This window comes from Bos indicus, chromosome 16 (genome assembly GCF_029378745.1).
Source record: "Bos indicus isolate NIAB-ARS_2022 breed Sahiwal x Tharparkar chromosome 16, NIAB-ARS_B.indTharparkar_mat_pri_1.0, whole genome shotgun sequence".
In the NCBI taxonomy this organism is placed as follows: domain Eukaryota; kingdom Metazoa; phylum Chordata; class Mammalia; order Artiodactyla; family Bovidae; genus Bos; species Bos indicus.
In genome coordinates, this window is record NC_091775.1 from 71,531,402 (window position 1) to 71,556,244 (window position 24,843).

Consider the following 24,843-nt stretch of genomic DNA (forward strand, 5'->3'; position numbering starts at 1 on the left):
ATTGACTATGCCAAAGCCTTTGACTGTGTGGATCACAACAAACTGTGGAAAATTCTTCAAGAGGTGGGAATACCAGATGACCTGACCTGCCTCCTGAGAAATCTGTATTCAGGTCAAGAAGCAACAGTTAGAACTGGACATGGAACAACAGACTTGTTCCAAATCAGGAAAGGAGTACGTCAAGGCTGTATATTGTCACCCTGCTTATTTAACTTATGAGTACATCATGAGAAATGCTGGGCTGGATGAAGCACAAGCTGGAATCAAGATTGCTGGGAGAAATATCAATAACCTTAGATATGCATATGACACCACCCTTATGGCAGAAAGCAAAGAAGAACTAAAGAGCCTCTTGATGAAAGTGAAAGAGGAGAGTGAAAAAGTTGGCTTAAAACTCAACATTCAGAAAACATTCACAGCATCTGGTCCCATCACTTCATGGCAAATAGATGGGGAAACAATGGAAACAGTGAGAGACTTTATGTTCTTGGGCTCCAAAATCACTGTAGATGGTGACTGCAGCCAGGAAATTAAATGACAGTTGCTCTTGGAAGAAAAGCTATGACCAACCTAGACAGCATATTAAAAAGCAGAGACATTACTTTGCCCACACAGGTCCATCTAGTCAAAGCTGTGGTTTTTTCAGTGGTCATGTATGGATGTGAGATTTGGACTGTAAAGAAAGCTGAGCATGAAAGAATTGATGCTTTTGAACTGTGGTGTTGGAGAAGACTCTTGAATGCCTTGGATTGCAAGGAGATCCAACCAGTCCATCCTAAAGGAAATCAGTCCTGAATATTCATTGGAAGGACTGATGCTGAAGCTGAAACTCCAATACTTTGGCTACCTGATACGACGAACTGACTCATTTGAAAAGACCCTGATGCTGGGAAAGATCGAAGACAGGAGGATGAGAGAGTCATTTCCTAGGCAGGTTGATAAGAAGTCTAGGAGTCCCCAAGGAGAAGAGGGGTCTGGAATTCTCAAAGAGGAAGAAAGGACAAACTTTTTTTCCCCTCTACATTCCTTAGGTTTATATAACAATAATGTATCCTGCCTGAGGACAGTCTCTGGATTAAACCTTCTGGTTAATCCTGTTATTTTAAAATGTAAGTTATGGGAGTAGGCCTGGTGAGGTCTTTACAACCTCCAGACATTCTTTGGATTCATTGGAGAGTATATAACTCCATTGCTAACTGCAATGGAGCCAGCATGGGAGTTCCCACCCATGACAAGTTCATGCGGGAGACCCCTGACGGGCAAGGTGAATCAGGGCTCAAGGGCCCCCCCGGACCTGCCTGAGTGTCTACCCCAAAACCAGAATCTGTCTGTTTTACTATTTTATGACTTTTACCAACTCCTCTGACATTCATGGGGTGCTATCCCCGACCACCTTTCTCTGAAGAAAATCAACTTAGAGCTCTAGTTAATAAGTCTCCTGGGCATAATAGGAGTGTTTCAATTCAAACTCCTCTGATGACTTTCTAGCTTGCCTGACGGGTTTGTTCAGACTCCTGCAGCTATGCTTGTGATTGTTCACAGCCTCCCAACCGTGAGAGGCACAGGAAGCTTAAGATATTCTAACAATGCAGAGCTTCTCAGAGAGTTAAAATTGTTAGAATAGAACTAGTAGAGGATTTCTTTGTTGAGCTAATGCTTGCTGCCAGGTTTCCATATCCCTTACCTACTGTGTCCCTGGGAGGGTATTGATTAATATAGTTGGTATATAGAAATGTAAGTAGTAGCTTTAATGTTTGTAACCTTGGACCCTTAAGTTAATTATTTTCTTGTTATAGCCCACCACCCTTTTGCCCTATGGGAATGCAACTTTATCTAATGCTTTCGGAGGGTGGCGCCTGACTTTAGAATAATCACCTTTAGAGAAAATAAGTTTTCTGATTGACTAACCATTATTCAGAAGAAAGGGTCATAAAATGTTAACAGGCCTCCTGGCCAGAAGATGATGTAAATCACCTAAAGCATATGATAAGTTTGCAAAAAGAAAGCCTGGCTTCATAAGAGTCAAGGACTGCTGACCTTGCATGACTGTACACCCCCTATTATCCTCTATGCGTAACTTAAGGTATAAAAGCTACTTTGGAAAATAAAGCTGCGGGCCATGCTCATTAAGCTTGGTCTCCCTATGTCGTTCTTTCTTGTTCCCTTTTCTCTCCTTTTCTTCTCTGTTCTTCTTTCAGGATGACTAATTTGGAGCGTGGGGGCCCTCTGAAACCACTTATTTGCCCGGGCTTCTAAGACCTACTCGAAAAGGTGCCTAAGGTGGGGCACTTTCTGCGATTTGAGAGGGCGCCTGTGGCCTCTGTGGTCAGTGCAAATCTGATGTCACAGGTTTTTTGGCTTTCTGCGTAAACCAGTTAGTTCAAGCCCCTCTTTCTCTTTTTATCTATCCTTTCACCAACGCCGTCCTCCCGAGGGAATCCCTGGATCCAACCGGGGCTGGACCCCGGTAGCTAACACTAGCAAGCGGTACTATTTCTGCCCCCTTCTGATGCCTATGTCAGAAGCTTTCTCTATCTCCTTTATAGTTTAATAAAACTTTATTACACAAAAGCTCTGAGCGATCAAGCCTTGTCTCTGGCCCCGGATTGAATTCTTCTCTTGAGGCCAAGAATCCTGGTGTCTTTGCGTGGTTCAGCAACAACCTTTAACAAGAAGGGGACAACAGAGAATGAGATGGATGGCATCACTGACTCGATGGACATGAGTTTGAATAAGCCCTGGGAGTTGGTGAGGGACAGGGAAGCCTGGCGTGCTGCAGTCCATGGAGTCACAAAGAGTCGGACATGACTGAGCGACTGAACTGACTGTATATGCATGCTTAAAAATACATGCCTTTAAAAATTCATAGGTTAGGCACATTATTTACCTCCATTTAAGACACTAAAACTAGGTGATTTAAGCATAGAAATTGACTTGTTCCTATGTCACACATATAGCCAGTTTCATAGACACGTGACCTCTCTCTGCCATCACACAAGCACCTAAGAAGGAGCCCACTTGGTTTAATGCTCTTCTGCCACCATCTTAAAATTCTCAGTGATTTCTCAACAAGGGCCCTTGCCTTATCATTTTGCTCTGGCCACCACAATTATGTAGCTGAACCTGATCACATAGCAAATAAACAGATTAATAACTGAGGGGACAAAAATACTATTTATTTATCCAATTGAACAAAAATGTTTTTACAGTGACTAATATTTTAACGTTACCATTTATTGAGTTTTGGTTATATTAAGTTCTTGATAATGTATTAGCTCATTTAATCCTTATGGTTCTCTGTGATTTGGATATTATTTCCATTAAACATATAAGGTAACTGAGGGCCAGAGAAGGTAACTTAACTGAGGCCACATAATTGGCATAGCTTGAACAGGAGTCAAACCTTTTTGACTTCAGATTCCATGCTGTTACCATAAGACTCTTGCTGTGTCTAATTTTAGTTGGCTCCTGTGTTCATGTGATCTGTAATAAGAGTTTTATTTTCCTATGCTGCTTTTAATAATTTTTCTTTGTATTTAATTTTTGTTAGTTTGATTAATATGTGTCTTGGCATGTTTCTCCTTGGGACTCTGTGCTTCCTGGACTTCAGTGATTATTTCCTAATGCACTGTGGTGACTTGAATGGGAAGGAAGTCCAAAAGGGAGGGGATAGATGTATACGTACAGCTGATTCATTTTGCTGTACAGTAGAAACTAACACATTGTAAAGAAACTATACTCCAATAAAAATTAATTTAAAAATAATAAGACACTAGGGTGAGAATGTACAGTGATATCAAATAAATTAGTCTATTAGTAAAAAAGTTTGAATTCTGTGATCTTCTTAGTGAATTTGTGACTAAGACATCTACATTTCATTTGCAGTAAATCTGTATAATGGGCTTTTAACAAAATATAAATTAGCTCAAAAGTACACGAGACAATTACCTTGTTTTCTACTTCCTTTAGTCATGTCCCCACTTGTTTTTCATTTGAACATCCTGCAGAGAGGATGATAAACAGTAAAAGCAGTAAAGGACACAAAATTCAAGGAGTTTAATTTCCAATAAATTAGTATCTCTAGTAAAAGTAACTTGAAATTAATGACAAAAATGAGATATGGGAGCTATTTGTAGATTTATTTCATTCATATCTTCTTGTTTTTACTACTTTGGAAAAAAATTAACAGGTGATCGAAATGGAGTTAGCAAGATTGAGGCCAATTTAATTATTTAGTGTTAATTGAGTGCATAAAATATTTTATCTCCCTTCAGTTTAAACTTGCTAGATCCAATGTTGAAAAAGTTATCTTCTTTCTTCCCTGTTCACTTCTGCAACTGACATCTTGCTTAAAGAATTGCTTACTTGTAAACCAAGGGATCATTTCTTGGTGGGTTGTACATCTATAAAAGATTTGTGAGCTAACATTACTGGATTTATACTTTTAGGAAAGTCAACTGCTTTTTATTGAGCTCCTACATTATACTGAGCTCCAACTCCATATTATTGTAAATAATATGATGCCTGAAATCAAGGATTTTCCAAGGGAGACAGGAAAGAGAAAGATAAAACAGAAAGGCTGTATATGCCAGAGATGGTGCAATACAATTGTCATTTAGTAAAAAAGCTTTTCTTCTCATGTTCTTAAAAAAGGATTTATGTTCTTAAAATTCCCAGAAATGAAATGAGTATAGGAGAGTTAGGTCCCATCTGAGATATTGGCTTAGAGAAAAATAGCTTTACTTATTTCTCTTAGTCCTAGAATTGTGGGACCTTCACCCTCAGCTGGGAGCCAGTCCCAACCAAATTCACCTGGATCTAAACAATCCACTAATGAGCATGAGAATAAATGTTTATTGTTGCATGCCTCTGAGTTTTGCATCATTATTGTGGCAATAACTTCCTGAGACAATTCTTTATAATTTTTCAGAATATCTGAGTCTTCCTCATGGCTCTGGACAGAGGGAGGAAAAAAAGTCAGGAATTTCATTCTCCATTAAAGCATTTCCTTTTGTTCCGAGCAACTATTTTCTTCAAGTAACTTTTTTCTTGTAAGATTTGTTAGCCCAGAGAACTCTGAAACTATACCTCTTATCCTTTTGTGTATTTAGGAATGGAAAACTGATGTCTTGTGGGTTTCCTAAAATAATATATGTTTGCAAGATTTTTGTCACTTGAAAGTGTTAAAGGGTAAATAATCTAAAAGTCTAACAATAAAGGGACTAATCAATTAATTATTATAAATCCATATGATAGACTACTGTCATCAGAGAGTACCTTTTTTATTACGAATGACACATGTAGTGATATGAAAAGTTCTCACAATGTTAATGTTAAGTGAATATAAATTATCTGATAAATAATATACTTTTTATTCATTCAACAAGTGTTTATTAACCACTTGCTTTATGCAATGTGCTCAGTGCTAATCCCAATTTTATTCCACAGCTTTATTGTGATATAATTGACATACAATAAACTGCATGGTTAAAGTGCAGACGGCCTCTAACTTACAATGATTTGGTGTGCAATTTTTCAACACTATGATGGTGCAAAAGCAATATATATCCAGTAGAATCCATATCTTAAATACTTCAAATTTTGAACTTTGATCTTTTCCCAGGCTAGTGACTTGTGGGACAATACTCCCAGCTCCCAGTCAGCCATGTGATCAAAAGTGAAAATGACTGATATAATTACAACCATTCGGTTTTTCACTTTCAGTATAATGTTCAATTAACTTACATTTGATAATCAGCACTTTATTATAAAATAAGTTTTATAATAAGTGTTAGATGATTTTGCCCAACTGAAAGCCAATGTACATGATCTTAGCAGGTTAAAGTAGGCAAGGCTAAGCTATCATGTTTCCTATGTTAGGTGTATTAAATGCATTTTCACCTTAAGACATTTTCAATAAACAATGGGTTTATCAGTTTGAAACCCCACCCTAAGTCAAAGATGATCTATGTACTATTTGATTAGCTTTGATATATGCAAAAACATGAAACCATCACCACAATCAAGATAACAAATGTATTAATCACCACTAAAACCTTACTCACACAGTGTACTACTTTACAATCCTGCTTGCTGCCATTGTTCTTAACGCCTCCTCATTTCCAGACAACCACTTCTCTGCTTTCAGTCACTGTAGAGTAGTTAATATTTCATAGAATTTTGTATGAGTAGAATCATACAATACCATTTTTTTTTGGTATGACTTTTCTTCACTCAACCCAATTATTCTGAGAGTCAGCCATGTTATTATGTGTATCAATAGTACTATCTTTTTTTTTTCTTACTGCATAGTATCCATTGTGTGGATATACCATGATTTATTTATCCACTCAGCTGTTGATGGACATTTGGGTTGGTAGGACTTTAGGGCTCATAATACTGATTTTCTAAAATGAAAATGTTGGTTTCAACATGAGTTGTATTCTATTTATAAATTGTGGGTTGTTTTTTTTTTTTTTAATTTGGCTATGCCACATGGCTTGTGGGATCTTAGTCCCCCAACAGGAGACTGAAAGACCACTGCCCCCGGCTGTAAAAGCATGAAGTGCCAACCTCTGGATTGCCAGAAAATTCCCTAAACTGAGTTATTTTTATATAAAGAATGATCATTCTTATTTTTTCTGGAATTAATATTCAGTTAAGCCAAGTTGAAAAGACTAAACACCTCGAGAGGTATATTTACAAACTTAGTTAATACAAATCCTTTAAATATTTTAAATTTCCTTTGTAAATTTAGCATATCTGATTTTTAAGTGCTTCAAATCCATGAAAAGATAAATTTACTGGCCTAACAAGCAAACTCTTCCTAAATAGTTAAAAACAAATGTTTAAAATTTGTGTTTTAGTATGACCAGTTTGATGTCTTCTGTATTTGTTTTTTTTTTTTAATTTTAGGGCTGTAGCACTAAGCCTGAGGGATCTTACTTCCCTTAGCAGGGATCAACACAGCCTCGCCAGTGGAATCTCAGAGTTCTGACCACTAGACAGCCAGGGAACCCCTTGTACTTTTTATAATGAAATATCTTTGGATATTTATTAGGAAAGAAACATCCAAAATGTTAATTTGTCTGTCTCTGGATTACAAGTGATTTTAGCTTTTCTACCTTATACTTTGCTGTGTTTTCTTCATTTCCTATAATAAATTCATATTATCTTCATAATCACGTCTGGCAACTGTATGCTTCTCGGTTCTTGTCTCGTCACAACAATGATTTGGAGCGATGGACATTAAAGCCCTGAGCGCGTCACAGCTCTCCAATCTTGAACAAACCCTGTCATAGCTCTTAGACAAATCAGTGTTACAGGTCTATTTTATTTAAAAGATAGCAGGAGAAACCATTCTCGAAGAAGAGAAGAGAGTGGAGGAGCGTGCCATTGCGTGGGGTGGGGTGGGGGGCGGAGAGCACGAGAGAGCCGTGGCTCCTCCTTTTATATGTTTTCTTCCCCCTGGGCCTGCCCTATGCAAATTGGGCTCAGCAAGGAGTGCTTTTCTACCTGAAGTCCTCATTCCGGTCCTCGGACCTTTCTTTGACCTTCCTTCTATTTTCACGGGCTTTTCTCTTTCTTGTCTTTTAGCCACTGCCATTTTGGACTCCTTTTCCCTATTCTAACTACCTAACATTCAGAATAAGCAATGAAAGTTCCTAAAAGCAAAAATCAATGCATAGTATCACTTTAAAACCCAAAATATATTCTTTCACTGTATCCTCTTTCTCTGGTCTTTTCTTTCTCCTCAGGAAATATGAAGACCTTAGAAAGCAATAGTAAGAGATGCAGGGAGGTTGGGGGAGGGGCAGTGGTGGTGGTATCTGCAGGAGGAGAAATACCTGACATGAGGTAATCACTTGATAAAGTAACTGGAGATGCTGGCGAACACCTGATTGTGAATATTGGGTTTGAAGTCAAGCGAGCAATTGATAGTATTTTTTTTCCCGCATTTGTTTGCAGGACAGCAAGAACCACTTGATGATTATAGTTTGTCAGCATAATGGCATCTGTAAACAGAAACAGTGAAATAATTAAAAAACTTAAAACAGACAAACGTCTCCTGGAGGAGATAAATGAAAGGCGAGAATCCAACTGCCTGGTGGAAAGAAGCAATCAAGTCAGCTTATTGAGAGTTCAAAAAAGGCATTTCCATGGTGCCTACAAGTCCTTTACTCACGACCAGGTCAAAAAACCTGTTCCTGACAGTGACAGGAGCTCCTGGGTCAAACTGAGTCTCTTCGTTCACAAGGAGAAAAGGCACTTTCCACCAAAAAGTAAGATGCTGCGGTAGGATTCCTACCCAGTTGACAGGAGGAATGCATAAGTAGACTTAGGAGTTATTTCTAGGATTGAAAGAGGTTCATACATATTGCTCTGGGATAGTTAAAAGGCAATCTGTTTGAAGTTAAATGCATCAGTAAACTAGGCTAGTTGACGTAAACTAGGCTAGTAAGATCTACTATAGACCAGAGATCCTCGTTTCCTCGTGTTTACAGGATTTGAGGGATCATCTCCTCACCGGCTCATTCAATAGGCTCTAGTTTGGGTCCTGGAATATGCATTCTCAGGCAGGCAGAGGTGACACTGAGCCTGATGGCCTAAGAACCATATTTGGAGAAGGATCCAGAGGCCTCCTTGTCCATCAATTTCTGTTACGTCTGCAAAAATGTTATATGCAAAATTGAGATACAGTGGAAATAATTTTGATGACAAATATCAAACAAAAAGACCTGAGACACAACAATAAAATGTGGAGGAAGTTTGGGGTGAGGTGGCGTGTGGTGTTGGTGGTATTATTTTGCAGGGAGGAGGAAGAAGAACTGCTGGTAAATACTTTAATTGTTAAATACTTGTTTCTAAGTCAAGACAAGTAACTGATGGTATTTTTCCATCTATTTTGAAAAAAATAAAAAGTATAATTTATGTTAAACATAACCAACAAATGATTAAGTTAGGTCACAAACAAAATAATTGCCATATTGGAAATGTAACTTCTTTGATGACAAGGCTATGACTATACACCTGACCCACCGCTTTCATAAGCAGGGCAGAGAGGGTGATAGAGTGTGGCCTGGAAACCTGAGATTCTCCATTGTGTTTTAAAGTTGATCTGTAACAGTCATATTTTAACTTTGCTCAAAAAATAACTATTTTACAAGGAGGAAGTATTCCGCTTCCCTGGTAGCTCAGTTGGTAAAGAATCCGCCAGCAATGCAGGAGATCAGGGTTCTATCCCCGGGTCAGGAAGATCCCCTGGAGAAGGAAATGGCAACCCACTCTAGTGTTCTTGCCAGGAAAATCCCATGGACAGAGGCACTTTGCTAGCTACAGTCCACGGCATCTCAAGAGTCAGACACGACTTAGTGACTGAACCACCACAATTCTAAGAAAACCCACACAGTCTCAACCACAAAAAAGAGTGAAATAATACCATTTGCAGCAACATGGGTGGTCATAGAGATTACTATACTAAGTAAAGTAAGTCAGAAAGAGAAAGACAAATACCATATGCCATCACTTATATGTGAAATCTAAAATAAAACTCAAATGAGCAGAAACAGACTCACAGGTATTTTGAAGCTCTCTCTTTAATTTTTCATTTGGAGATATGTCAGTCAAAAGAGGGAGAGTCTTACTTAACCATGACTTAAAAATGGAAGACTTGGTATCTTACTCAGTTTGGGCTGCTGTAACAAATACTATAGACTGAGTGGCTTAAACAACTAACTTTATTCCTCACAGTTCTGGAGGCTGGAAGTTGGAGATCAGGGTGCCAGCATGATTGGGTTCTTGGAGTTCCCTCTTCCTAGTTTTCAGAGAGCTATTTCTTGCCGTATTGTTACACAATAGAAACAGCTGGCTAGTTTTGGGGGCTCTTCCTATAAGGGCACGAATCCCTTTCATGAGGACTCCACTCTCATGACTTAATTACCTCCCAAAGGTCCCACCTCCAAAGACCATTTCCGTTGGGATTAGGGTTTCAGCATAAGAATTTGGAGGAGCACAAACATTCAGCCCACTGCACTCGGGTTCACGTTCTGCTTCTGTCACTGAGTAGGCTCATGCTTTTAGTCACTTAGTGTCTCTAAACCTTACTCCTTGTATCTATGAAACAGTACTTCTCCTCTCTGCCTTCAGGGTTATTCTGGAACTATGAAATGTATAATAAGATATGTAATAGATACTTATTCTTTTATTTTTCAGATAATGCCATATTTGGATAGATGTGTCCATCTACAAAGACACATAGAAACACAATCTCTTTGATCCTTCTTCAATATCTGTCTAAATTATTTACAAATATTAATTATAAGTGAAGCCAAAGAAAACTATTCATTAGATCATCAAGAAACCATTGAGCCACACAAAACGTATTACATCTTCACTGCCTTCCATCATTTAGACTTAAACGTTTTGAAGAGAGGATTTGAGTTATTAAAGATACTTTCAGAGATGGATGACCTAAATGTTCACTTCATAGTGATCTTCTCTTTACTAATTTAAAATGTTCAAATAGTTTATATTCGGTTTTTTAGAGTTACAAGTGTTTTATTAATTCTTAAAAAAAAAGGTGTTTTTTTTTGTTTTTTTAATTTAGAAGGAAATGGCAACCCACTCCAGTATTCTTGTCTGGGAAATCCCCTGGACAGAGGAGAGCCTGGCAGGTTACAGTCCATGGGACGGAGAAAATGTCGGACACGACTTAGTGACTAAACAACAAACAACATATCTGATTTATAATATTATATAAGTTTCAGATGTACAGCACAGCAACTGAAACATATATGTATAAAATATACATATATATATATATATATATATACACACACACACTTTTCTCAGATTCTTTTCCCTTACAGGTTATTATGTAATATTGAGTATAATTCACTGTGTTATACAGAAGGTCCTTGTTGGTTATCTATTTATATTTATACATAGTATAAATAGTAGTGTGTATATGTTAATTCCAGCCCCTAATTTATCCTTCTTCCCACACCCAGAGTTTATACTGTTTTTGTAAATCAGTGGAATGTGTTGACCAACCACACAAATCAAGTTGAAGGCTAAAGTTTCCCAAAGTTTACATTTGCTTCTATTGATTACTTATATTACCTTACTCTGTTAGAGCAATGATTTTCGTAATTTGAATAAGTACATACTTGAGAAGGTAATAGGAGATTCCTATAGAGGCTTTTGTTGTATATCATTGCTGTTGTTCAGTTTCTGCTAAGTCATGTCTGACTCTTCAACCCCATGGACTGCACAACTCCAGGCTTCCCTGTCCTTTACTATCTCCTGGGGTTTGCTCAGATTCATGTCCATTGAGTTGGTGATATTATCCAACCATCTCAGTCGCTGTCAACCCCTTCTACTCCTGCCCTCAATCTTTCCCATCATCAGAATCTTTTCCAGTGAGTCATCTCTTCTCATCAGGTAGCCAAAGTATTGGAGCTTCAGCTTTAGCATCAGTCCTTCCAATGAATATTCAGGGTTGATTTCCTTTAGGTTTGATTCCAAGGAGATTCTAAGAGTCTTCTCCAGCACCACAGTTCAAAAGCATCAATTCTTCGGCACGCAGCCTTCTTTATGGTCCAACTCTCACATCTGTACATGACTCCTGGAAAGCCATAGCTTGGCCTGTTCAGATTTTTGTCAGCAAAATGATGCCTCTGCTTTTTAATATGCTGCCTAGGTTTATCATAGCTTTCCCCCCAAGGAGCAAGTGTCTCTTAATTTCATGGCTGCAAGTCACTGTCTGCAGTGATTCTGGAGCCCAAGAAAATAAAATTTGTCACTGCTTCTGCTTTTTCCCCTTCTATTTTTCCATGAAATGAGGGGACCAGATGCCATGATCTTAGTTTTTTCAATGTTGAGATTTAAGCCAGCTTTTTCATTCTCTTCTTTTGCCCTCATCAAGAGGCTCTTTAGTTTCCTTTCAGTGTCTGCCATTAGAATGGTATATATCTGAGGTTCTTGATATTTCTCCCAGCAATCTTCATTTCATTTTTTAATTCATCCAGCCTAGCATTTTGCATGATGCACTCTGCATATGGGTTAAATAAGGAGGGCAACAATATACACCCTTGTGGTACTCCTTTCCCAATTTTGAACCAGTCAGTTGTTCCTTGTCTGGATTTAACTGCATACAGGTTTCTCAGGAGACAGGTGGTCTGTGTATCATTGCCCATGCCAAGTGGGCATTGCTTGAATCATCTCATGGTCAAATCCTATTTGGCTAGGGTCGCCTATCTTTTACTGATGCTTGGATAGCAGACTAACTTTCAAATTTTATCCTGGCTTATGTTCCTTATAGTAGTTTGAGTTAATTGCTATTTGATTTCTATTAAGAGCCTATTTCATATGGCAAGCTGAGCACTGCCTGGCCTGGAACACAGCTGTTTCTTGGCATTTGTCTTTATATTAGTGAAATATCCACCTTTTATTTGGCTGCCCTTTGCCTCCATAGGGAGCTCAGATTCATTAGCCAAAGGATTTTATTATTGAAGGGAGATGAACCAGGCAACTGGCCTACAACCCTACCTCAGCTAACACTGCACCAGGGCATAGTATGAATAAGATCCATCAGATCTGAGGGCATGTAAAAAAAGAAAGCAGACCCAAAGCCTAAGCCTTTGCTTTTCAAGAAGGCAAACACCTGGTGTCAGGAGCTGTGAAGGGTTAGCCTGCCACAGTTTCATGGGCATTGACAGAAGACATAAGACTCCTAGTTCTGAGGCAAAGGACTTGTTATTTGGAGCCCAGCAAGTAGCACAAACCTAACATACCTGTTGATTCCTCTTGCCCTCCCCTCCATCTTCCCTTTCCTAAAATCCACAGAACAATATGGAGCTGTTCAGATAGCTGACACGCACAGAGAGGATCTGCCTCACAGCTAAAGACCACTAAGTTCAAGAGAGCCAGTCTTTGCCTGGTGGAAGACATTCTCTTTATTATACTGGACAGGAAATAAACCCTCCCTTTGATTCAGTGGGGATGTGATCTCTGTCTATCAAGACCCATGGTAATACAAACACCCTTGAAGAGACAGTCTGGAGCAAAAGCTTTTGGTGCCTCTGGCACAAAACTGCAGAAATGTGAGAGACCTGTGTATGGGAATGATCTCCCAACACCTGGCAGCCCAAGTAAAGGCTAGAAATACAGAGCCAATCTATTTTTGGTTCAACCTAAGATTTTTCCAGTAGTCACGTATGGATGTGAGAGTTGGACCATAAAGAAAACTGAGCACTGAAGAATTGATGCTTTTGAACTGTGGTGCTGGAGAAGACTCTTGAGAGTCCCTTGGACTGCAAGGAGATCAAACTAGTAAATCCTAAACGAAATCAGTCCTGAATATTCATTGGAAGGACTGATGCTGAAGCTGAAACTCCATTACTTTGGCCATCCAATGCAAAGAACTGACTCCTTGGAAAAGACCCTGATTCTGGGAAGGATTGAAGGTGGATGACAGAGGATGAGATGGTTGGATGGCATCACTGACTCGATGGACATGAGTTTGAGCAAACTCCAGGAGATGGTGAAGGACAAGGAAGCCTGGCATGCTGCAGTCCATCGGATCACAAAGAGTCGGACATGACCAAGTAACTGAACTGAACTGAAGATGAATCATAGGAGATAAACAAATAGTAAATGAGTGTCTGGTTGTGTACAATATACTTAACTTTTCTAACCTCATTTCAGTCCTCACTACCTCCTCCCCAGCTACTTGTGGTTTTCTGCCTTATTCTGTTACCACCCGCCTTCCACACATTCTGTTCCCTTGGCCTCTTTAACTTTACAGTAGTCCCCCCCACCCCAATCCACAGTTTCACTATCCATAGTTTCAGTTACTTGTGGTCAACCATAACCTGAAAATATTAAACAGAAAATTCCAGAAATAAGCAATTAATAATACATTTAAAAATGTGCACTGTTCTGAATAGCATGATGAAACCTCATGCTGTCTTGCTCCATCCTGCCTGGACATGAACCATTAATCCCTTTGTCCAGCGTGTGCTGCCCAGTGGTCTCTTGGTAGCTGACTTAACTAACAGACCAACTATCTCAGTATCGCAGTGTTTATATTTAAGTAACCCTTATTTAATAACGGCCCCAGAGCACAAGAAGTGCTTCCATTAAGTGAAAAGGTGAAAGTTCTAGACTTAATAAGGAAAAGAAAAAAATCCTTTGCTGGGGTTCCTAAGATCTACAGTAAGATTGAATCTTCTATCTGTGAAATTGTGAAAAAGGAAAAAAATTGTGCTACCTTTGCTGTCACACCTCAAACTGTGAAAATTACAGCCACAGTATGTGATAAGTTGAAAAAGTATTAAATTTGTACAATAAGACATTTTGAGAGAGTCCACATTCACATAACTTTTATAACGGTATACTGTTATAATTGTTCTATTTTATTATTAGCTATTGTTAATCTCTTACTGTGCCTAATTTATAAATTAAACTTTATCATAGGTATGTACGTGTCAAGGAGGAAGAAAATTTACTCTGCCCTTCTAGGCTTTTCTGGATGGCCTAAGAACTGACATGAGATAGATTAGCAGGAGAAAATCAAATAAAGTTTAATAGCATGTATACATGACCAGGAAACTTCAGTAACTTTCCAGAATGGCTGAAACCCTTACCTTAAATACCATCTTCAGCTAAAGACTAAAGAGGATGTGGGGGGTAGTGGTTTGGGACTTCAACTGGGAGGAAGGCAATTCACATGAAGACGAGAAAAAGTGTCCTCTATCTAAATTCTTTTAGGCAGGTAGGACAAATGGACTTGAGTCCTCTGGAAATTGATTGTTTTCAGTTTGAATTAATCTATGTGTTGCAGGAAGGGGGACCCCTTTCAGGGCTGGAAAAGGGGCTCTTGTCTAACACTCAGAAACGAATTGTCCAAGGAGATACATGTGCTGGCAAAGCAAGAGACGTTATTGGGAAAGGTCACCCGGTGGAAGGCAGGAGGGTGAGGGAACCCAGGAGAACTGCTCTGTAACGTGGCTCACAGTCTCAGGTTTTATGGTGACGGGATGAGTTTCCGGGTTGTCTCTGACCAATCCTTCTGACTCGGAGCTTCCTGGCCGCACATGCATTGCTTGACTGAGATGGATGCCAGCGAGGAGGATTCTAGGAGGTGGAAGGACACGTGGCATCTCCTTTGACCTTTCCCAAACTCTCCTGATTGATGGTGACTTGTGGTTCCATGTTCCTTCCTAAGGCCTCCTGTTCTAAAGTCACTCACATGAACGGTTGTATGGTGCCTGGCCAGGGTGGACCGTTTCAGTTAGTGTGTTTCCCCTAACTCGTGTGCCAAAGAGACATTTTGGGGTGGCAAATTTTGCTCCCCTGATATGTATAAGGAAGATTGTATATATAAGGTTCTATGCTATCCTCAGGAGAAGGCAATGGAACCCTACTCCGGTACTGTTGCCCGGAAAATCCCATGGACGGAGGAGCCTGGTAGGCTGCAGTCCATGGGGTCGCTAAGAGTCGGACACGACTGAGCGACTTCACTTTCACTTTTCACTTTCATGCATTGGAGGAGAAAATGGCAAGCCACTCCAGTGTTCTTGCCTGGAGAATCCCATGGATGGAGAAGCCTGGTGGGCTGCCATCTATGGGGTCGCATAGAGTCGGACACGACTGAAGCGACTTAGCAGCAGCAGCAGCATGCTATCCTCAGTTTTAGTATCCAATGGGGTCTCGTAAATTGTCCCTGTAGATAGGGGGGAACTACTGTAGCTTAAATACTACCTCCTTCAGGGACTTCCCTGGTGGTCCAGTGACTAAGACTGCACCTCCACTGTAGTGGGCTTTGATCCTTGGTCAAGGAACCAAGTTCTTGCATGCCATGCAGCCAATCAATAAATACCATCTTCCTCTGGAAGACTTCCCTTCCTCACCCGTTTTCCTTTGTTAATGAAAAAATGTTTCCTGCCGTAACAATAAACAAAAAATGTTGCAGCCATCAACCTGTCACATTACAGCTGCCCTTTGGTCAACCCTGAGGGAAAACCAGACAAAGACACCTACAACAGAAGAAAATTACAGGCCAATAGAGATGTAAAAATCCTAAACAAAATACTAGTAAACTGAGTCCAACAATAAAGAAGACCACACACCATGATAAAGTTGGATTAATTCCAGGGTAACAAGAATGTTATAACATATGAAAATCAGTCACTGTGACACACCACATCAATAAAAGAAAAAAACCCACATGAAAAGACAAATGCTACATGATTTCCTTGAACTTGGTTTCAAAAAAAGGTACTTTCGTTACTTGTGTTGAAAAACACTGGGGCAATTTTACCCACTGAGTAAAAATAAAACTCATTCGGCTGAGTGACTTGGTAAGAGACTGGCCTGTCACTCTTCCCTGAATCGGCTATTTTAATAGAGTTTGTCAGAATGAAAGTGAGAATATCGCATGAGCGCTTTCAGCTCCAAAGAAGAAGAAAACATCTCCTTGCAGCCAGCAATGGCTTCCTCAGGCAACTGAGAAACTTGCAAGACTGGTGTAGGTATATCCTCATATGCTATGTAATGATCCCATAGGAAGCTTACTCATTTAAGTTAAAAAATGTGGGAATTCCCTGGTCATCCACTGGTTAGGACTTGGCCCTCTTACTGCCAAAGGCCTGGGTTCAATCCCCTGTCAGAGAACTAAGATACTGCAAGCCAAGCAGTGTGGGGGAAAAAAAAAGGGGAGTGGGGAAACTTCCTCATCCAGGGACTACATATGAGAGCTGGCCACTCAGTGATCCAAGCAACCACAGTGGTTTTAGACTGCCAGAGGGAGGAACTGAGAAACCAGAGTGGAGATGACTCTAGAGTGACATCTAGAGAAGGTAACTTCACAAGTAGTGCATTGGTTCACCTTAAAATCATCATTAGCAGTTTTAGCTGGGCAAACTGATATCTGAATAGGCAACAAAACTTTCAGAATAACAGAAAAAGGAGTGAAAGGTTGCCAACCTCCAAACTATTAATAATACCCCAGTACGGTTTGTCAACCAAGGTCCGTCTAGTCAAAGCTATGATTTTTCCAGTAGTCACTTATGACTGTGAGAGCTGGGCTATCAAGAAAGCTGAGCACTGAAGAATTGATGCTTTTGAAGAAGATGTTAGAGAAAACTCTTGAGAGTCCCTTGGATGGCAAGGAGATCCAACCAGTCCATCCTAAAGGAAATCAGTCTTGAATATTCATTGGAAGGACTGATGCTGAAGCTGAAACTCTAATACTCTGACCACCTGATGCAAAGAACTGACTCATTTGAAAAGACCCTCATGCTGGGAAAGATTGAAGGCAGGAGGAGAAAGGGACAACAGAGAATGAGATGGTTGGATGGTATCACCGACGATGGACATGAGTTTAAGTAAAATCCGGGAGTTGGTGATGGACAGGGAGGCCTGGCATGCTGCAGTCCACAGGATTGCAAAGAGTCGGACAGACTGAGCGACTGAACTGAACTGCTGGTTTATATAGGGTCTTCCCAGAATCTGCCTGCAAATGCAGGAGATCCGGTTCTATCCCTGGGTCAGGAAGATCTTCTGTAGAAGGGAATGGCAGTCCACTCCACTATTCTTGCCTGGAGAATCCCATGGACAAAGGAGCCTGGCAGGCTACAGTCTATGGGATTGCAAAGAGCGGGATACAAGTGAACGACTAATACTACTACTACTATGGTTTATATACATACAGAATTTATACTTACAAGTTATTGCTTAATTGAGAATTAAAGAAAATCTCACCCTGAAAATGGACTCTGTCCAAAACTTGTTAGAGAAAGCCAATTGGATAAAACACATTTTCAGAATTTTGACCTTAAAGAAACAAAAGGCCTTCCAGGAGAAACTTGCGTTTCTCTCCCTGATCCTTTGAAATGTAAATTTTTCTGCCTGATTTTAGGCATTTTTATTGTGCTTTGAGAGCTTGATCTCTGCCATTCAGAATATATACATATGATATACATTTGGCAGCCAAACAGCCTGGGATTCTGAGCAGCTGTTTGGTTTGGCTATGCCAGCAAATTTGTCACAAATGGGCCCCGACCATAAGGGGCTTTGTCATCTCGGCCTTTGTTGCGCCTGTCTGTACAATGTGGTCGCAAAGAGTCAGACACGACTGAGCGACTGAACAGATACAATGAAGGTCTTTACTTAAACTATTTTGACGAGCAAACTTTCTGGCTCTTGTGAAGGCCGCATCCTTTGTACTCTCTTGTGGGGACACATCTTGAATTTTATGGTTTGAGTTGCTAACATACGGCTCGTCAGTGGCCAGACAATGGATCCTTTAAATTGGAGAAACTTCTAAATTGGTAAGTTTTTACAGAACTCTCATTATAAACAGCTGTTTTACTAGTGTCTATGAAAAGACCAAATTTGAAGGTGGATACAAAAATATATATATAATAATGGCTAACCTTAAGAACCCCTACCTGCCAGTGCACGAGATGCAAGAAATGTGGGCTTGATCCCTGGGTTGGGAAGAACCCCTGGAGGAGGGAATGGCAACCCACTCCAGTACTCTTGCCTGGAGAATCCCATGTTCAGAGGAGCCTGGTGGACTACAGTCCATGGGGTTGCCACAAACTAACAGACATCATCAGATCTAGACGCTTTGTGATACTTGAAAGAAAGTGCTAAAATTGAAGTCGGGGATTTTAATTCTAAATGTGTCACACAGTAGCTGCAAGAATTTATACAATTTATTTAAATTACTTGGACTTCAGAAGTAATCCACAGAAGATTCCTGTACTGCGGATATTGGACTTCTAACACTTACTGTCCTTACATGCTATGCATGGTTCTCTAATACATTAAGTAACTGAACTGGGAAATGAGAAGTAATTTACACCATTTTTAACACCCAAGGTATAAATACCACTCAGGTTAGTCATGAATTACTTGATCTGAGATGTTCACCAAAGAAGTCATCTTTTTTTTGTTGTTGTTTTTAAAGATATGCTTGTTTTGGAATTAGGCAAAGATAAGGGGGATAAAGGGGCTTCTCAGGTGGCTCAGTGGTAAAGAATCCACCTGTCAGTGCAGGAGACATGGGTTTGACCTCTCAGTCGGGAAAATCCCATGGAGAAGGAAATGGCAACCCACTCCAGTATTCTTGCCTGGGAAATCCCATGGACAGAGGAGCCTGGCAGACTACAGTCCATGGGGTCACAGAAGAGTTGGAGGCAGCTTAGAGACTAAACAACAAGGGGGATAAGGAGTATTAGGATGTTTTTCTTGTGATATTTGAAAAAAAGAACTGGAATGGAAGTCATTCCATGTTTAAACTTGTAACGTTGATAATCCCTGAATTATCTAGTCTTTTCCCATTCTCTATTTTTGACTGACTTTGTAATCTTAACACAAATTTTGTCATAGTTTTAAAAGGACAGTTGAGGGAGTTCCCTGGTGGCCCATGGTTACGATTCTGGGCTTTCACTGCCTTGGCTCAGGTTCAGTCCCTGATGGCGAACTGAGATCTTGCAAGCCATATGGCATGGTCAAAAATTTAAATAAATAAATAAAATAAAAAAGACAGTTAGATTTGCATATTCATGAAAAGCTAAGCTCTAAAAAGCATAGAACCAGTCGTTACTCAGATTTTGTAAATGAAATGTGAGTTCACAATAAGCTGCTTTGAAGTATTCAATCAAAAGCATGAAAAGGGCAAGAAAGGGCAAAGCAAGAATTAAACTTTGAAGTGTGACTGTAGCTCAACCATGCAAATACAAGACTCTTCTTTATGTTTAGTTTAGAAGAGGGATCTGAGAGAGGGGAAGAAAACACGCAACAGCACAAGTAAAGAGGAGGACTATGACAGACGGGTGCGCAGGAGCGAGACTGAGCTCCAGACAATAATGCGGACTCTTGGTTGCATCAAAATGAAAGAAAAGGACTGATAGTTTTCTGATTTAAAGAAAGATGCTATTCTATCTGTTTCTTACTAGAAGAAAAAAAGATGACAGCTGGAATAAGAAATGTTTCCTCCAGTATGGCAGGTCACCATATATAGAGAGGGCAAAAGCTCTTTTTACCTTTCAGCTGGGGAACAGCTCCTGGATAAAGCAAAGATTTGCCTTTCCAGACCAAGAGAGTTTACTCCTATTTTTCAAAAGATTTAACATTAAAAAATCTTTGAGTAGCACTTAATGCATTTATAGGTTAGAGGAGAAAAATAAGCATATTTTAAAAAATTAAGCCACTGAAGAGGTATTTAATATTCAATAGCCATTTCAAAGAGTAGATTGAAAGATAAAATATTGACTTCTCAACTGCCATCGGTTGGACTTACTGCCTCCATTCCTCTTATTTATTTATTCATTTTCTTCCAGCTTTATTGAGATACCATTGACATACAGCACTAAGTTGAAGGTTACAGCATAATGAGCTACATACATCGTGAAAAGATTATCACAGTAAGTTCAGTGAACATCCATCATCTCATAGACACAAATTAAATAGAAAAACATTTTTTATTGTGATGAGAACTTTTAGGATTTACTAAAAGACTACCATGTATATAACACACAATGCCGCTGCTGCTGCTAAGTCACTTCAGTCGTGTCCGACTCTGAGCGACCCCAGAGACGGCAGCCCACCAGGCTCCCCCGTCCCTGGGATTCTCCAGGCAAGAACACTGGAGTGGGTTTCCATTTCCTTCTCCAGTGCATGAAAGTGAAAAGTGAAAGTGAAGTCGCTCAGTCGTGTCCGACTCTTAGCGACCCCATGGACTGCAGCCTACCAGGCTCCTCCGTCCATGGGATTTTCCAGGAAAGAGTACTGGAGTGGGGTGCCATTGCCTTCTCCAATAACACACAATAGTGTTAATTAAATTTATCATTTGTACCTTACATCCCTAGTATTTAGTGGTCTTACAACTGCAACTTTGTACTTCGGCCTTCCCCCACACCCACCTCTGGGCACAAATACAATCTCTTTTTATGAGTTTGTTTGTTTTTAAAGTATAATTGACCTCCAACACTATGTTGGTTCCTTTTACACACAGTGACGTCTATCCATTCCAAACTGATCACCATGATGTCTAGTTATGATATGGCACAATACAAAGATATTACACAGTTACTGACTATATTCCCCACACTGTACATCTCATACCCGTGACTCATTTATTTTGCAATTAGAAGTTGTACCTTTCAATATCTCTAATTTATTTTTTTCCTCCCTCAACCCCCTTCCTTCTGGAAACCCCCTGTTTGTTCTCTGTATCTAGAACTGTTTCTGTTTTATTATGTCTGTTAATTTTTTTTTTTTAGATTCCACATAAGAGTGAAATTATGCAGTCTTTCTTCCTTTGTGTCTTGATGACTACCTTTAGTGTTATGTTTGGATTCCTTTCTCTTTTCTTAATATTTTCTTCTTTTTTATTTTACTTATTTTTTATTATCTGTTTTTCTTTCTCTTTTTTGCTGTGTGTCTATTACAGATTTTTGGTTTGTGGTTATGATAAGGTTTATATATAGCAATCTGTCAATGTGATTGTTGTAATTTGTGGATTTCTTAAGTTCAAATTCATTTTTACAACCCAGAATTGTAACGCCACTCCCCCAACGTTTACTGTTTTTGACATCATATTTTATGTCTTTTTGTTTTGTGTATCCCTTAACACGACTGAGCGACTTCACTTTCACTTCACTAACTGTTGTATAGATAATTTTATTACTTCTGTCTTCTAGTCGTCCTTTATACATGGTTGATTTACCACGGTTACTGCATACTTGCCTTTACCAATGAGCTCTTTCCTCTTGTAAATTTCGTGTTCCTAGTTATAGGCCTTTTCTTTTCACTTAGAGAAGTCCCTTTAGCATTTCTTGTAAAGCTGCTTTGGTGTTTCTGAACTCTTTCAGCTTTCACCTGTCTGCAAAATTTTTGATCTATTAAATCTGAATGAAACACTTGCCAGGTAGAGTCTTGTTGGTTATACGATTTTCCCTTTCATTCTTTTGAATATATCATGCCACTCCCTTCTGGCCTCCAGAAGTGTTAGTTACTCAGTCATGTCTGATTCTTCGCAACCCCATGGACTGTAGCCTACCAGGCTCCTCTGTCCGTGGGATTCTCCAGGCGAGAATACTGGAGTGGGTAGCCATTCCCTTCTCGAGGGGATCTTCCCAAACCAGGGATCAAACGTTTCTGGTAAAAAGTCAGCCGGTATCTTTATGGGAATTCCCTTGTATTATGCAACTTGTAGATTTTTCCTTGCTGCTTTTAATATTTTGTTTTTAATTTTTGTCATTTTAATCACAGTGTGTTTTAGTGTGGTCCTGTTTGGGTTGATCTTGTTTGAGACTCTGTGCTTCTTGGACCTGGCTATGTGTTTCTTTTCTCAAGTTAGGGAAGTTTTTAGCTATTATGTCTTCAAATATGACCTTTACTCTCTCTCTTCTCACTCTGGGCCCTGTAATGTGACTGTTAGTACACCTGATGTGGTCCCAGTGGTCTCTTAAACTGTCCTCATTTCTTTTTATTTGTTTTTCTGATCAGTGTCAGGGATTTCCACTCTGTCTTCTAGCTCACTCTTTCATTTCTCCATATCATTTAATCTACTGTTGATTCTTTCCAATGCATTTTCATCTCAGTTATTGTATTCTTCATCTCTGTTTGATTCTTTGTTACATTTTCTAACTCTTTGTTAAAAACCTTGAATCTCTCTTTCTGTTCCTACAATCCTCTCCTGAGTTCTTTGAACATCTTTATGATCATTACCTTGAACTTTTCATCAGGTAGATTGCCCATCTCCACTTCACTTGGCTCTGTCGGGGTTTCATCTTTGGATGAAAGATGAAATATGTTCCATCTCCTTTGGAACATATTCCTCTGTTACCTCCTTTTGCCTAACTCTCTGTTTGTTTTTCTGTGTATTTGGTATATTGGTTACATTTTCTAACTTTGGAAAATTGGCCTTTCATAGCTGCTGCTCAATCCCTTCTGGTCACCAGAGCTATGTGCTCTAGGGGTGCCCCCTATGTGGACTGTGTGTGTCCTTCTGTCCTGGGAAGTTGAGTACTGTGGAAGCTACCATAAGGTGTGGCTGGCCCCTGGTCTGGTTGGCTGCCAGGCCCTGCCTTGTGTAGCGGCTACTAGGCGTTAGTGAGCAGGACCAGGCCCTGAGGTGCTCGCTGCAGAGTCCTGGGGGATCTCAGGGCTAGCATCGGCCCACTGGTCAGTGAAGCCAGGTTCTGGGATTGCTGGGGGTGGGGCTGGGGTTCCCCAATCTAGTGTCAGCCTGCTGGTGGGTGGGGCTGCTTCCACCCACCCACATGCCTGCTTGTGAGTTCCAGCGTGTTCCAAAGCTGGTGCTGACCTGCTGGTGAGTGGGACTAAATCTTGGAGTGGCTGACTGAGGGGTCCCAAGATGTCTCTGAGCTGGTGTCAGCCTGCAGTGCGTGGGCTGGATCCTGCCATGGCAGGTTATGGGATTGCAGGGGTCCAGGGTCTTGTGTCTGCCTGCTGGTGAGTGAAGCCAGGTCCTGGGTCTGGTGCTGGCCCAGTGCTGAGCGGAGCTGTGTCCCGGGATCTCTGGCTGCAGGGCCCTGGGGGGTCTCATGGTTGGTAAGATGGTTTGCTGATGGACAGGGCTGGGCTTCAGCCCAGGTGATCATGAGGCTGGTGCTTGTCCACCGGTGGATGAGGCTGGTGTTGGTGTCCTGGTGGGCAGGGCTGGGTCCCAGGGTAACTGTGGGTTCCAGGGGTCTTAAGACAGCAGGCCTTCTGGTGGGTGGGGCTCTGTCTCCCCCCAGCTGGTTCTCAGAGCTGAGGTGTCCTGGTACTGGGGCTGACAGGCTGGTAGGCAGAACCAGGTCCTGGTGCTAATAAACTTGAAGGAGGATTCCAAACTGGCACTTGCCAGTACCAGTGACCACCAGGTAGAAGCAGCTCTCTAAAATCTGCTGCTGCAGTTCCTGTGTCCCCAAAATGAGCTCCAGTTGCCTCCTGCCTCTCTGGGAGGCTCTCCAAGGTCAGCAGAGAGGTCTGACCCAGGCTCCCTTCTAACTACTACTTCAGGACACATAGAAGATGCAAAACCAAAAAAAGTAGTTTGCCGTCAAAAGGTTTACAATCTCTGGAGGTGAAAAACATAAAGTAACCCTAGGAAAAAGGAGTCACGTGTTAAATGTCATCAGGCTGGTTTTCATAGTATTTCATTTTTCTTTTATTATAGTACTATTCACATTGCTTTGCAATTTGTCCACTTGTTGATCTTCTTTATTAAACTGAGAGCTGAAGGCAAGAACTGTACCGTCTTTGTCTCCAGCCTACAGACCTAAGACTAGTGGGCAACCTGTAGGAAGAGCTCAGTTAACGATTTGAACAACAAAAGAAAGAAACTGATGAATAAATGAAGAAAATGGCTACACAGTTTAGAGGGCAAAGATCATGTCTGGCTGGGGTGGCTGTGTAGGCTAAAGTCCTGTAAGTTGGATCTTAGAGGATTTAAAGGTGAGAAGACGTCTGATAAAGGGATTGTGAGCAGATGGCGGTAGGAAACGGGCGAAAGAGAGTTAAAAGAGAACTCAGACATCTAGTTTTAATACAACCTCCCACTAAATGTGGGAATTTCATCTGTCATCATGATGATAAGTGGCTGAATATCTCATAAGGGGTCCTGTTCTGCTTCTTAGATGGTCTAACTTGATTGGGGACCCTCTACCCCCACTCCTCCATAAATGAATTCATTTCAAAATATTGAAGATTATGTAAAAATCACTTCGATTTTTAGGAAGTTGTTTCTCTGGCAGGTACTTTTTCCTGCTTATAAAATTTAACAAAATTAAATACTCAGGTTTTGGTATTAATCACAAT

At 40.3% G+C, this 24,843-nt stretch overlaps 1 protein-coding gene across 1 annotated transcript in view; it reads left to right on the forward strand.

Moving 5' to 3' along the window:
* The window catches only part of SPATA45 (spermatogenesis associated 45), a 29,385-nt gene extending 18,602 nt beyond the window's left edge, over nt 1-10,783 (forward strand). The window contains exons 2-3 of the mRNA XM_070768620.1: nt 7,969-8,282; nt 10,213-10,783. Of these exons, the coding sequence (XP_070624721.1) occupies nt 8,009-8,282; nt 10,213-10,232 (294 nt within the window). The 5' untranslated portion in view covers nt 7,969-8,008 and the 3' untranslated portion in view covers nt 10,233-10,783. The remainder of the gene's footprint in view (nt 1-7,968; nt 8,283-10,212) is intronic.
* Nucleotides 10,784-24,843: the final 14,060 nt, after the last annotated feature.